Below are 16,115 nucleotides of genomic sequence, written 5' to 3' on the forward strand. Positions count from 1 at the left end.
GCACTGGACGATATGTAAGTTTATGCAATTAACAACATTTCTTCAAACTGATAGAAATTCAAAAGCATTTGCAGGTAAGATAAAAATGTATTCTTTTCATTCACATCTTTATCTTGATTAAACGACTATTATATATGATATTACAGCAATGGCCACATCTTCCTTGACATTTAGTGATATTAAGTGTCTTAGTCTTGTCCACATTATCATAAACCTCTGAATTCCGGAAACCTCTGAAATCCGAATTTTTTGACAAATCCCATGGGTGTTCGGTTTTCGGAAGTTACACTGTATAGACCAAAATTTATATAGTAGATATACATGTATACTACCAGCTATCAAGATAGAATAAAAATGTTTATAAAGTATAGTACCAAGAAAGTGTACCAAAGTTTATATATATATATAGAAAATATATTACCAACTACCAATAGGGTACACAAAATGTTTATAAAGTATCTATATATAGATTGATGGTGTGGGGAAGTTTATAAAGATATACTTGAGTAACTACCAAGATGGTAAACGGAAGTTTACATTTACAAAATGTATATAATACCAACAGTTTATAATGTATAGATATTCTACCTACTACCAAGATAGGCCAAAGTATATATAATTTAGATATGTTTCTAAGAAAGAAGGTGGTTTTTACCAAGAAGTAGATCAAATGTCATTGTAAGTTATTACCATAGTTAAAGTACCATTTACCACTTAAGCTACCATTAGGCCAGAGTTCAAGTGTCCATCTAGTGCCCACTACAAAGTTTATTGGCCAGAATATTGACAGTATTCACAGTTTTATATTTTATCACTTGTCAACAAATGAGACACGCCATGACAAAACTAAGGTAATGCGTTTGGGATGCACAGGCTGGTCTGGATCCATGATGGTCGCAAACGCATTACCTTAGTTTTGTCATGTTGCGGCTCATATGTCGTTTCCATGGTAATTAAGTGCTGATTATCTTGTAGTAAACAGAAAAAAAGCACAGTCAAACTATTACGTAGATAAAGTTTGAAATATGACAATATGTACATTATTTCATCAAATATCTGAAATAAAATATTAAGACACAGACATTTATTACTGAAAAAATAGTTAATAATGGTTCTGTTTATTGACAAACTTGTTTATTTAACAAATTTAATGCATGTAAAGGTCAAATATATGACACAGCAAAGGACATACAGATCAATTTCAAAAGCATGATACTTTTGAGTAATTTCATTGATTTGTTGATAGAAGTTTCTCCATTTTATTTTATGCTCCCTGAAAATATATTTTGGCAGAGTCTTCAATTTGTCTCACTATTTTTACCTCTCCTAGACACAAAGTACTTAAAAATTATTTTTATGGCATTCGGTCCTTTGATAGTTGCTATTTACAACTTCTTGTAAATAATGTGGTAGATTTTTACCAAACTTCACAGAAATGGTGCTTGTCTCTCTGCCCTGGTGGTCACTAAGTTTACTTACTCTCCTACTCTTAAACAACATGATTTAGAGCATGTAATTTGCCTAGTGGATTTTCCCAAAAGTTATATAAATCATAACCCTCGGGTGAAAAGATTATTGACCTGTATAGTTCTAGTGTCAGAGTGACTTTAAATCATCAAAACAATTTTTTTTAAATGTGTTGACAAAATATTCATAAAGCTTTTCATACATGATCATTTATTTTGTAAAATGTATATTATTTCAGAAATCTTTGTCTTTTTTTTTTTCAGGAATCAATGTGGTGTTGTTTTGTTTTTCAGGAATCTATATGGTATTTTTCAGGAATCTATGTGGTGTTGTTTTGTTTTTCAGGGATCTACCGTATGTGTTTGTTTGTTTGTTTTTTCAGGAATCTATGTGGTGTTTTGTTTTTTTTCAGGAATCTATGTGGTGTTGTTTTGTTTTTCAGGGATCTATGTGTTTTGGGGTTTTTAACCAGGTTTTCCGAAGGAAAAAACTGGTTATTAGATTGAGGTATGTCGGTGGGCGGGCGGGTGGGCGGGCAGGCGGGTGGGCGGGCGGGCGTAAACAATTTCTTCTGTGCGCAACTCCTTCCATATTTCTCAACGGATTTTGACCAAACTTTCACAGAAGCTTTGTCATCAAGTGCCCTGGCGCATATTGTCGGGATTTTGCGATTGGATTATATTTGACCTAATTATGGCCCTTTGTTTTTTTTCCTTATATAATATATAGTGAACAATTTCTTCTGTGTGAAACTCCTCCTACATTTCTCAACGGATTTTGACGAAACTTTCACAGAAGCTTTGTCATCAAGTGCCCTGGGGCATATTGTTGGGGTTTTGCGATTGGATAATATTTGACCTAATTACAGCCCTTTGTTTTTTTTCCTTATAAAGAATATATAGTGAGCAATTTCTTCTGTGCGCAACTCCTCCTACATTTCTCCACAGATTTTGACCAAACTTTCACTGAACCTTTGTCACCAAGTTCCCTTGGGCATATTGTCGGGGTTGTGCGATTGGATAATATTTGACCTAATTATTGCCCTTTATTTTTTTTCCTTATATAGAATATATAGTGAACAATTTCTTCTGTGCTGAACTCCCTCTACAATTCTCAACAGATTTTGTTCAAACTTTCACAGAAGCTTTGTCATCATGTGCACTGGCGCATATTGTCAGGGTTTGTGATTGGATAATATTTGATCTAATTATGGCCCTTTGTTTTTTTTCTTTATACAGAATTATCAATATATAGTCAACAAATTCTTCTGTGCTGAACTCGTTTTTTTTCCTTATACAGAATACATAGTGAACAATTTCTATCGTGCGCAACTTCTCCTACATTTCTCGACGGATTTTGACCAAACTTTCACAGAAGCTTTGTTATCAAGTGCCCTGGCGCATATTGTTGGGGTTTTGTGATTGGATAATATTTGACCTAATTATGGGCCTTTGTTTTTTTCCTTATACAGAATTATCAATATATAGTCAACAAATTCTTCTGTGCTGAACTCGTCCTACATTTCTCAACGGATTTTGTTCAAACTTTCACAGAAGCTTTGTCACCAAGCACCCTGGCACATATTGTCGGGGTTTTGTGATTGGATAATTTTTGACCTAATTATGGCCCTTTGTTTTTTTCCTTATACAGAATATATAGTGAACACTTCTTCAGTGGCAATTCCTCCTACATTATTCATGTTTTACATTGCACATAGTTACATTGTTTGTTGCTTGTATTTGTATTTCAAATACAACATATTTATCTACAATGGTGATAATTGAAAACCTGGTTTCATGTTATTGCCATGTTTCTTGTTTTTGTTTTTTTTCAGGAATCTATGTGTTGTTTTGTTTTTCAGGAATCTATGTGGTGTTGTTTTGTTTTTCAGGAATCTATATGGTATTTTTTCAGGAATCTATGTGGTGTTGTTTTTCAGGGATCTACTGTATGTGTTTTTTTTTTCAGGAATCTATGTGGTGTTTTTTTTCCAGGAATCTATGTGGTGTTGTTTTGTTTTTCAGGGATCTATGTGGGGTTTTTTTGTGGTTTTTTTTCAGGAATCTATGTGCTGTTTTTTTTTCAGGAATCTATGTGGTGTTGTTTTGTTTTTCAGGGATCTATGTGTTTTTTTTGTGTTTTTTTTCAGGAATCTATGTGTTGTTTTGTTTTTCAGGAATCTATGTGGTGTTGTTTTGTTTTTCAGGAATCTATATGGTATTTTTTCAGGAATCTATGTGGTGTTGTTTTGTTTTTCAGGGATCTATGTGTTTTTTGTTTTGTTTTTTTTTGTTTTTTTTTTCAGGAATCTATGTGGTGTTGTTTTTTTTCAGGAATCTATGTGGTGTTGTGTTTTTTTTCAGGAATCTATGTGGTGTTGTGATGGGGGTGTCAGAGATGTTAACCCTACAAGTCATTTTGAAATGTGCGGCTAATGAGGAATATGTGTGTCCATATGAAATCAGGCAAGTTTTGATCATAAATGTACCATATAATGTCCTGACTGATGTACATGCCCTAAATGACGGTCACGGAAAAGAGAACCTTGAGCACCGGGGACAAATTTTACCTAAAACCTTTGAAGAGAAATCATCCTAACCTAAAACAACCCACTGCGCAACAAGGTGGTATACTGGTTAGAGGCTGTCTGTCAATCTGGCCTGTAAGGGCTTTTTCTCTTTAACCGCTCGACCAATTTTAATGAAACTTGACATGAATAATTGCCATGAATTTTACTTTCAGAATAAATTTGATCTTGACCCATAAATGACCTTGATTTAAAGGTTAATTGAAATTAGCTTCAATTGGCTTTACTTTGTTATAATGGTTGTATTGTATTCATATTTGGACATAACAACCCTTTAAACAATACCTATTGTAGGTCATGGTTAACTTGACCTTTACCCTTGAATGATCTTGACCTTTACAGTAAAATTGTTGAACTTTTCTAAAATTGGCCATAATTAAACTATAAATGTATGGATATGATTGATACTTAAACAAAATAGCATTTAACATAAAACAGTCATGTCAGACAACTCAAGTTTGACCTTGACCCGTAAATGAGGAACAACTCAGACCTTTAAAGGATCTTAACCTGTAAGGTCAATTTATTAATATTAAAAAAAATTAACCATAACTTTGTTATTATTGAATGATCTTTATTCATTCTTGTACATATTTAAGAAAAATTTGATAAGAAGGTCAAACTGAACTTGACCTATAAATGACCCTGACCTGTATTGTAAAATTATTGATTTAAAAAAATAGCCATTATTTATTTTATTAATGAAAGGATTTAAAAAAAAGTCATTATTTATTTTATAAAAGAAAGGATTTGAGTGATGCTTGTAAAAATCAACACTTAAAGTCATTGTAATGCCAATTGAGGATTTCATCACTCATTTGAGGATGAAAAATTGTCATGGATTCAACAGGCAGTTTACATACCGGTATATGTAAATTTGTCTTATGCCATTGTGATTAAGTTAAACAGGCAAGCACTCTAGGGCAATAATATTTGACTTATGTACAAATAAATGAGAATAAATTTGACTTGATGAACTATAGGGGAAAAAAATAATTGATGTTTACAAATATTAGCAGATAATTGGGGAGATAAACTTCCAGAGGTTAGAAATATGTTAAGAATTTCCAACTGGAATAAATATGCATTATTCAATTGAGCTCCTGTTGCTGAGAGGAGAAAGTTTGTTGACATGCAATGACTTGCCCCTCATACGCATAGAAATGAGTCCTTATAGGGACATTGAGTTCTATAAATAAGACGTCACTTTCTTATTAAGATCAGCAGAAATAAATCAGAAAAAACGGTCATGTCACCAACTGTCTGTTACATGTTTCATTGTGAATTAAGTAAATTGAAATTCGATAAACAATAATGAAAAATTTTGTTTGGAGTTTTTAGGATAACCAATCTAAAGATTATTCTATTTTCAAACATTGTAATGGCAGATTGTATTTCCATAAGATGGATAGCCTTGTGCATCATCTCTACAAAAAATAATGTTTTGTTTAGAAAAGTTGTTTTTCTGATTCATTATTTTAAGGAAGAACTGTGATTGAAGGCTAGGCTGTGACAACTTTTAAAGCACACTTTTGATAGAAAAAGATTAAAACATGTCAATCAGAGCCTGCTATGATTGTGAACAAAAAATAAATCCTGTTCGGGCTCTCGGAAATTATGATGCTGAAGTTCTTTTTTTCTAGAAAAACAGCATTCTCATATTGAATGCCATATAACATGTTCTTATTGCAGCATACACATTTTGAAATTACACTGTAGCCTCGCTATATTGCTCTCAGTTATAACGCTAATCTCAGTATAGCGCTCATAGACCTTGGCTCCAAAAAAAAAAAAAAAAATTAAGTAGATCTAGATTTATAGCGCGCTATAACGCTTGTTCAATTTGACAGTCAAGTACAATAAACAATTGTAATTAGGACATTTATGAGCGCCAAAGGTGTGAAAAACATGCCCAGGTAAGCGTTTATCCGCTCTTTTGTTGTTTTACCTGTCCATCAGTCAGGCATCAAATTGTTTCCAAAATCTCAAATTCATATCATAACTGTAACATGGGCAACTGGTGGTGAGTATAAATAAACTAAAATTCACACACATATCTGTGACATGTGAACCTCGCTGAATTAAATAACCCACAAGCCCAAAATCAATTTAAAATCCTGCACTGTAAATAAACAGTCGAGACAGGAAGTAAATGGCGTTTGATAAACTAGGGGACACAACTAAAGCTGGACTGTAAATTATTGTAATTTACAGTCCACCTTTAGTTGTATCCCTTAGTTAATCAAACGCTATTACAGTAATGACTAACTGTTTACACTACATTCATGATTTATGCTTTTCTTTTGAAATTTTTTGTTTCTTTTAAATATAATTAGTATTATTTGTGAATATAATATATGTTTACATCATTGAATTGTTTTAGAAAAAGATAATGTCGATATTCATTGAACAGTAAGTAAATCGTCAGCGTTATATATATGGGCGGTGGGTGGGGTAATGCGGTAATTTCGCAATGAGCGTTCTAAGAGAGCCTGGTTAGAACGCGGTGTTGAGACATTGGACACCAACATGAGTGTTATAATGAGGCTGTAGTGTATTACTAAAAAATAAATTTTTTTGCCATTGTGTGGGCTTAAGATCAAGGTCACAGATAAAAGTCAGAAGTCATATATTAGAAATTTTGTGTCCAATATATAAATCCTACACACCTTGAAGGATTTTATTCAAACTTAGATCAAATGTTCCCCTCATTAAAGTGGTGTGCAGAACCCATACCGTGATAGAAACTTTACAGTGTAGAATTGGCATCGCAGTATCATTTTAATGCTTCCGGGTTATTGCAATTAAAAGCACCTTTCACATTCGGTCACATTTATTTAAAGCTGACAAAATTTGTTTTATATCATCTTCTTTGTTCACAAAATTAAATGCGTTTCTACACAGTGGCCTTGGCTACTAAGTATTGTTTTCTAGAAATCAGGAAATATTGGTGTAGTTCTGTAGGATCAATCTTTTTGCTGGTATTGGGTTTAAATTTCTAAAATAACATTTTGGTCAACCCAAACAAATTTTGATGAAAACATATTTCAAGGTCTATATGCACACATAGCTATCAGTACTCAAATTATACGAAAGTTCAGCCAATGCAAAAATTCAACCAATATGGACAAAAACTACATTTTTGATTTATTGCAAAAAATAATACTGTGGATAGGAAAGTGATCAGCCAACATCACAAGTTATATATCGGTTACACAACATGTTATGTTCTTATTATTGTCGACTGTAGGCATTGTATTATGAATATTTGATATATTTATTTGCTTATAGCTGCCGTCTTTTTTCTTGCTTGCTTATTAATTAATCCTATGTGACAGAATTTCTCACCAATCGTGATCTGCTATTGCAGCTATATGTCCTAGGGAATGGCGTGTTATTGTAATGAACTTTTATTCTTATTCTTCTTGAAAGTGCGGACTTGTTCACTTTCTGCAAACATTTTTTTCCCTGTATTGTCACGGTATAGATCAACATGGGTTACTAAGTACTTGTTGAATACGGTAATTCATTAGTTTTAGGGAAATTTTTCAAAATAAGTACAGACAGAATAGTGAACAGTGCAGACCATGATTAGATGACATGGATGTGCCTTCTGATCTTGGTCAGTTCACATGAGTAAATCAGTAAATAGCGTTTTGTTTACCCCATAATTATTGAACTTATATTCCAAGTGTTATAATCTATGATACAATAGGATTACAAATAATTTAATAAATGCACTACATTATACAATTTTTCTGATCAACAAAATTAATCTTGACTAACATTCTTTTATTCCATATAAAAATTATTCCATATTAAAATTATTCCATAAAAAAAATTATTTCTAAGTCTGTATATTTGTCAAAGATCTCCCATAATGTGTTTAATTAAGGGGGAATCTTATTTAATTAAACATTGATTTATAAGCAAAAACATGATGTTTCTCCATTGTGTCATGTCTATGGGAAGGTTACTATAGTATTTGCAAGTTTAATACTTTAATGAACATAGTCATTTAAATATAAAACCTCTTTATGTAAACTTGGATGTACTTTTATGGGATCCCAAATAAATGCTCTAACATGATGTTGCTGACAAAAGATGACCCTGGATTTGTGGTGTGTAAACCAGCTTATCAGAGTTGGAAGAGGATTTTTACATTTTTTTATCCATAAAGGTCTGAAGGCTACCAGAAAAAGCAATTATGACTGGTAAACATTACAAAAAAATGTACTGCCTCAGGTGGTTTCTAAACTGAATGATAGCCGTCCAATCACAGGAACCTCTAAAATTATGAGTTCACATGACAATGCCAGTGCCTATAATACAGGGGCAGTTACTCAGTGCCTGTCTGAGAATCAAATTGTATCTCTCCCTCATCTCCCCTATAGTCCTGACCTAGCACTTTGCAATTTCTGGTTATGTCCTTAACTGAAAGATTATTTCACCAGAAACAAATACACATTGTCAAAAGCAGTAAGTTACGGGGTATACCTAAAGAAGAGTACTGGGAAGCATTTGATAAATGGCACAGACGACTGCAACTGTGTGTAGATGGGCAGAGTACTTTGAGGGACTGAGAATATTTTTTTAACCTTTTAAAGTTGATGTCTTGGATTGTCATTTAAAATTAATGTATGACTTTTGCTGTGAAGTGGAATAATAAGAGCAATCTGGTGTTTTCATCATTTTTAGCTCGACTATTCGATAAGAATAAGTAGAGCTATTGTATCACCTGAGCGTCGGCGTCGGCGTCGGCGTAACCACTTATGTTAAAGTTTTTGTAATAGTTCAAATATTTTCAAAGTCCATTGACATATGGCTTTGAAACTTTGCACACTTGTTCACCATCATGACCCCAACCTGTAGACAGGAGGAGGTAACTCTATCAAGCATTTTGACAGAATTATGCCCCTTTTTCAACTTAGAATTTATGTTAAAGTTTTTGTAATAGTTCAAATATTTTCAAAGTCCATTGACATATGGCTTTGAAACTTTGCACACTTGTTCACCATCATGACCCCAACCTGTAGACAGGAGGAGGTAACTCTATCAAGCATTTTGACAGAATTATGCCCCTTTTTCAACTTAGAATTTATGTTAAAGTTTTTGTAATACCTCTAATATTTTCAAAGTCCATTGACATATGGCTTTGAAACTTTGCACACTTGTTCACCATCATGACCCCCACCTGTAGACAGGAGGAGGTAACTGTATCAAGCATTTTGACAGAATTATGCCCCTTTTTCGACTTAGAATTTACGTTAAAGTTTTTGTAATAGTTCAAATATTTTCAAAGTCCATTGACATATGGCTTTGAAACTTTGCACACTTGTTCACCATCATGACCCCCACCTGTAGACAGGAGGAAGTAACTGTATCAAGCATTTTGACAGAATTATGCCCCTTTTTCTACTTAGAATTTATGTTAAAGTTTTTGTAATAGTTCAAATATTTTCAAAGTCCATTGACATATGGCTTTGAAACTTTGCACACTTGTTCACCATCATGACACCAACCTGTAGACAGGAGGAGGTAACTGTATCAAGCATTTTGACAGAATTATGCCCCTTTTTTGACTTAGAATTTACGTTAAAGTTTTTTGTAATACCTCAAATATTTTCAAAGTCCATTGACATATGGCTTTGAAACTTTGCATACTTGTTCACCATCATGTCACAAACCTGTAAACAGGAGTAGGTAACTCTATCAAGCATTATTTTTTACTATCAAGCACTAGAATAGTCGAGCGTTGCTGTCCTACCGACAGCTCTTGTATAAAAGTATGGATATGAAAATGTAATTAATAACATATTCAGTTGTTTGAAAATTTATGTAAGATTTATGTAAATTACATGACCAAATCAGTTGTATGTATGTATGGTCGCTATAAAAAGAACATTAATTGTAACTGGCAGAGAATTAGACCAACAATTTTAGATGATCAATGAACAGGCAGCCCAAAATTTGAGTCCCAATTTTATTATAAGAATTCTGTTTGATTTGTCTAGATTTCCATAGGAAATAAATATATTGTAGTGATTTTATCATGTGTTATTTGTTGTCTGTGATATGGCTAGATTGTCTATAGGAATAGCCTGATCTTGTTGTAACACATCATTACATGGCTTATCAAAGATAAGTGGTTCTTCTCAGATGTCTTTTCTCATCTTGCTGGAGCATAATGTGATAAGCCTCTACCACTAGTTTAGAGACAGCCCAGTCCGCACATCAGTGCAGTATGACCAGGCTCTATACTGATGCCACCTTGATTTCTGTCCAAAATGTGGTTTATTGTTGTTGTTTTAGTTATTTTCCTTTACTATTGTCATGCCTAATTATTTTGTTACTTTTCATGCTGTATTTTTGTCAGGAGAATAACTCGAAAAGTAATTTGGTGTAGTGAAGGTTCACTTTGGTCAAGTTCACTGGTGCTAAAAATAGATCTTTACACTTTTGCTTATACAGCTTTTGTTTACTGACAAGTTTTTCATATTTAGTAGGTGGATACCTTAAAGGGCCAGTTACACAGACGGTCGGTCCCCAATCGGTCATTTAATTTTAAATTTACTCGCTGCTATGATCAGTTGTCATGCGTGATTTTATTTCTGGTTTTCTGTGTAAACGGCCATCGGTGACAGAAAGCAAACTCAAACACGGTTGGATGGTGATAAAAATGCTGAAATACTATCGGTTTTTATCGTTTGTAAATCGGAGCTAAATCGGGCGTAATGCTGATTAATCGGTGTTTGATAGCTAGTCATCAGTGGTTAAATGCTTTCCGTCAGATATGGCCGGTGATTCATATTTGGTCATCTTTGTCCGATCGGCGATATCGGTGATTAAGAGCTTGCATATCTTGTGATATAGGTTGCTGTCGGTTATTTGTAAATTTTTTATACTTTTATCTTTGGCGGTTCTATAACTTTCGGTGAAGGAAGTGATTAGATGACTAATAAAATTGATTTTGAAACTTTTGCTTACATGCAACCTTTATTGATTGACTGGGTTTTTCCTAATGGGTAGCTTGATACCTTGTGTTGTCCTTTAACTTAAGTAAATTTGGGTGAAGATCATTGGTACTTAGAAAGAATCTGAAGTTTCTTAAAAAAAATAAGTGCAAATCTGGATGCTTGCTGCTTTATTGTTTTGAGTACAGAATTAATAGGCCTCTTTATAATAATAGCACAATGGGTAATAGATGAAAGTCACATTGAAATAAAATGTGTTTCAAATTTGTTAAAAGCCTAAAATTTGGGACTAAAATAGTTATTCACAGGTTTGGGAACTATAAAGTAGAACTTCAGCTAAGGTTGTTAGATCAAAATTTCTACCTTTATGCTTTAACCTCTCAATACATTAAAGTTGACAACTGCCTCCATAAATGAATGATAATTCAGCTGGTACACAGAATCATTGCAAGCTACATATGGTAATTACCTCTAAGGAAATTAAAATTACTTGATGTTACAGTTACATGGTTAACATAGAAAAAAATATTGTTATTATCTCAAAGCCCTATGGCCATAGATAATGAATATTTCATGAATTGTTTGCTAGGGTTTTTATTTCTGGCTTCAAATAGAGTAATCATATTGCCCAAGAGGAAAGCCAAATGTCAAGTTTGGTTAATATAGGTGGATCATGGATGAGATTTTGTATCTAAGAAAAAAAAATTATTATAAAAAACAAAGCAAGTGACAAACAATAGCTAAATTACTAGAAAACAAGCAAGGCAGATGTGCTGACTGACTTGGCCCTGTTCTCTTGTGGCATTGGAAAGTGCAATGCCTTTAGGGTTCCAGTAAAAAGTTGTTTTGAATTTTAGTTTCAATTTATTTTTTGGTACTGAGACAAGCAGCAGAAACCTTTATAAAGGTTGTGAATAACATATAGTCAATCTCAATATCATAAACCACAATGCAAGTTGAACAGTTTGTCATTTCAGTGTTTGCAGTAGAATAACATCCCTTCATTGAAGAAATTATTAGTAGAATTACTTCCCTTTTATAAAGAAATAAGGAAAAAAATTACTTCCCTTTATGAAGAAATAAGGAGTAGAATTACTTTGTGAAGTAAAAAGAGTAACTTCCTTCTATGTAGAAAATAGGAGTACTTTTATTTCCCTTTGTGAAGAAATTAGTAATAGAATTACTTCTCTTAATGAAGAAATTACAAGTAGAATTACTTCCTTTTTTGAAGAAATAAGTAATAGGTAATAGAATAACTTCCCCTTTTGCAAAAATTTTGAGAAGAATTATTTCTGTTTATGAAGAAATAAGGAGAATTACTTTCCTTTATGAAATCAAAGCACAGAAGGCACTGAATTTGTTTGGGTCTCAGAATGTCAGAAAGGTGAAGGTTGTGAGATTATAAACCAATTTGTTTTTGTATAGTGCCACCAATGTTTTCCAGTGTTTTAACTGTAGTAAATTGGCTATAAGACTAATTACAACACTGATAGTCAATTCAATGTTCGACGCTAATCACAGATGTAAATATTCATGGAGCTTACTGTAAGCATGTATATCTATAAAGAATGAAACAATATTAGAAATCTTCGACCATTCGGGAACTACTTTGCTTGAAAATTAATGCGCCTGTCATTTGACAATCTTTACGCATTGATCTCCCCTGAATTTTGGGCGTTAGTGTACATATAAAGGGAAGTAACCGCTTCAAAAAAGTGGACTACTTTAGGCATTTGCAATTAACAGCATTAGGCTCTGAAATTTCGCTACCATTATTTGTTTGGTCTGACGACCCAAACAAATAAAAACAGGAGTAAAATTATTTCCCTTTATGAAGAAATTAGTAATAGAATAATGTCCCTTTATGCAAAAAATATAAGAAGAATTACTTCCCTTTAAGAAGAAATTGAGAGTAGAAAGACTTTCCTTTCCATGAAATTGTGTTTCCTATATAATTCTTATCCAAATAAACGGTGTTAAATGCTATTGACACCTTTTAGACAAAGTAATTCCGTTAAATATTTCATGAAGATATTTGTTTACATAAAAGTCAATTATAACTGTAGACATATTAAACTACTGAGACAAAATTATTAGTCATTTTGTTCATTTGGGATCATTTATTCTAGGCAATATCAGCCAATTTGTTTTCATTATTGTCAGAGGGAGATAATTTTATCATTAAGTATAGTTACATAAATTTGATTTATTGGCTAATTTTGTAATATTTACAAAAATATAGTGTATAATCTTGGTCCATGTAATTTATAGAAAATTGTCTTATGTAACCTCAATGTTTATACAATATTGTATAGAAATAAATTATTATATAATAAGACAAAATATTAATGAAACCTATGTAGTGTCATGTGCAAGTCAGTGACATGTTGGTTTATAAATAATAAAGGTTAATCCTGTTATGCAAAATGAAAATAATGGATTGAAATAAACAAATGATAATAAGTGTACAAATGAATAAAAGGCATCATATTTGTGTGTGTGTATGTGTGATTCTAACACTAGTTTTACTTAATGATGCTATATTTTCAGAAGTCCACCACATCCATTCATATCAATTATTACAAACAGACCTGCAGAGTCATGGCCCTTGATTTTAGAACAGATTGACAGATTGTTCACCCATTCTGATCGAAGGTAAGTTATACTTCCATATTATATTTAAATGGTAATTTAAGGCCCATTCAGCCTCAAAATTGATTTATTTTTATGGCTCAAAACATTTTTAGCTCACCAGAACCGAAGGTTCAGGTTGAGCTATTAGAACCGAAGGTTCAGGTTGAGCAGTGTAAGAAATTAGGATTTGAATCCACTAGACTGGTCGGACTACCAGATTGAAATATTCACTAGCCCAAAAGACATTTCACTAGCACAATACATTTGTTCAAAACAGTTGTTTATATTCCCTCTGAAAATACAGTAGCCTGGTCGGGCTTGTTACTGTGAAAAGTTGGTAGCCCGTGGTGAAATTTAGTAGTCTTGGGCTATAGGACTACTGCTAATTTCGAACACAATGGGTGAGCTATTAGTATCAAAGGGGGATGCTCCGGCGTCCATCATCCGTCATCATGCATCAACAATCATCTTCATCTCTGAAACTGCTTGGCAGATTTACTTCAAATTTGGTCTGTAGCATCCTTGTGATAGTCACACTTGAATTTGCTCATGTCATTTTAATTGGCCCCTTTTAGGGGTCAACAGAGCTAAATATAGAAAAACCTTCAAACATCTTCTACTACAGAACTTATTGATGGATAATCACTAAACTTTGTCTGTAGTATTCTTGGGTAGTCTTTTATCAAGTTTGCTCATATTAATTTGATTGGCCTCTTTAAGGGTTCTTTAGGGCTAAAATAGAAAAACCTTTAAACATCTTCTTCTACAGAACTAATTGATGGATGATCACCAAACTTTGTCTGTAGCATTCTTAGGTAGTCTTTTATCAAGTTTGCTCATATTAATTTGATTGGCCCCTTTTAGGGGCCACTAAAGCTTAAAATAGAAAAACCTTTGAACATCATTTCCTACTGAAATAATTGATAGATGATCACCAAACTTTGTAGCATTCTTAGGTAGTCTTTATCAAGTTTGCTCATATTAATTTGATTGGCCCTGTTTAAGCTAAAGCTTAAATGCCCCAGGTCATGGCATTTCTTCAAATTATTGATCAAACATATTCTATGCTAAAATTTAATATTAGAAAATATTGACAATGGATAATTTCCAACACTGAAAAGTAGTTGTTTCTGGTGAGCGACTCAGCCCTCTTGTAACTTTTGGTGTCTTGTTCCTCATGAACCGTCTTTTGCTTCTTTTGTATTTTGGCATTTAGTTCATTTTGCATGGAAATCAAAATAAGACTTTGCGGATGTTTTGCTACTTTTATCAATCATTTAATAACAAGGTTTTCAAGTTTGAAAATCCTGGTTATTAGATTGGGGTAAGGCGGGTAGTGGGCTGTTGTCAAACAAGATGGTTTCCAGTGTCAATAACTTAAGTTCAGATTGATTTATCTTAATGAAACTTGATGTATTGAAAAGGTTAAGGTCACTGTTTCTAAAAATAGAAAATTCGTTTCTGGTCAATAATTAGAGTTTGGAATGAGACATTTCAATGAATGTTTTATAGCAAGCTTATGTGAATACCTCACTTTGGATTGCTTTTGGGCCCCTTCGGGTAATTATGTAATGGTCCCTGTCCCTGTCCAAGAAAGACATGTGTGTGATGTCCTTGTTAAAGGGAATTAGACACATGATTTATAATGGCTATTATTTAGTAAGTAAACATTTAAGAATTATTATTTCAGAGTCCAAGAGAATGTTTTTGTGATGTTGGATCCTTTTATCAAATTTGTATTATTGGACCCAAAGTGTAGTGAACAGTATAGTAAATTACGGTCTAACATGAAAGTGAGGCTGGTGAATCAGGTCGGAAAGGTTGATGATCGTGAATTGAGAAATGAATACATGAAATACCTTATAGACTTGCTGTCCAAGATGCAGGTAAGGAAATAAACATGCTTATTACCTTAATATGTCTTCTATAAATACTAATACCTTAATTGAACCCATGAAATCCTGGCATCGGTCCCAAATGTCATCCCTTAAATAACTCAGGATAACAGTTTTGACTGTTGCACAAACACCCATGAAATAACTGTATACTGTTGTGTAGTGTAACCCCTTTGAATGCTGGCGCAAACAGATTCTACCCATGCAAGCCGTTAAGACCTACATCAGCCAACACATCTTTGCTGTCTGATCAAGGTCTACACTGTTTCTTTTTCAGTCAGTATGTATTTCGAAATTTTCCCTTAAAATGAAGAATTCTTTTGTCCGGATTGAAAGATAAATAAGTCCATTTAAGATATATAGCTTTGTAAGTGTTGATGTTTTACATGATTTATTGCATAATACTGAAAGAGTTTAAGTGTTTGTCAAGCACCTGTAATCTGAGATAATTTACTTTCTGTCTATCATAAAAATATTTTTACAAGATTAAAAACATGTAAATAGCTAGAAAAGCAATAACTGTGACAATGTGCTTTTTTGATAAATGTCCCGATAATA

The 16,115-nt window shown here is 33.0% G+C and overlaps 1 protein-coding gene across 1 annotated transcript in view; it reads left to right on the forward strand.

Annotated features, from left to right (window-relative positions):
- LOC132715409 (focadhesin-like) overlaps window positions 1–16,115 on the forward strand; it is a 96,092-nt gene that overhangs the window by 5,642 nt on the left and 74,335 nt on the right. The window contains exons 3-5 of the mRNA XM_060698404.1: window positions 3,831–3,932; window positions 13,579–13,683; window positions 15,353–15,548. Coding sequence (XP_060554387.1) covers window positions 3,831–3,932; window positions 13,579–13,683; window positions 15,353–15,548 — 403 coding nt within the window. The remainder of the gene's footprint in view (window positions 1–3,830; window positions 3,933–13,578; window positions 13,684–15,352; window positions 15,549–16,115) is intronic.

The sequence above is a fragment of the Ruditapes philippinarum genome, unplaced genomic scaffold (genome assembly GCF_026571515.1).
Source record: "Ruditapes philippinarum isolate M1 unplaced genomic scaffold, ASM2657151v2 ctg2652_1_1_1_1, whole genome shotgun sequence".
NCBI classification, from domain to species: domain Eukaryota; kingdom Metazoa; phylum Mollusca; class Bivalvia; order Venerida; family Veneridae; genus Ruditapes; species Ruditapes philippinarum.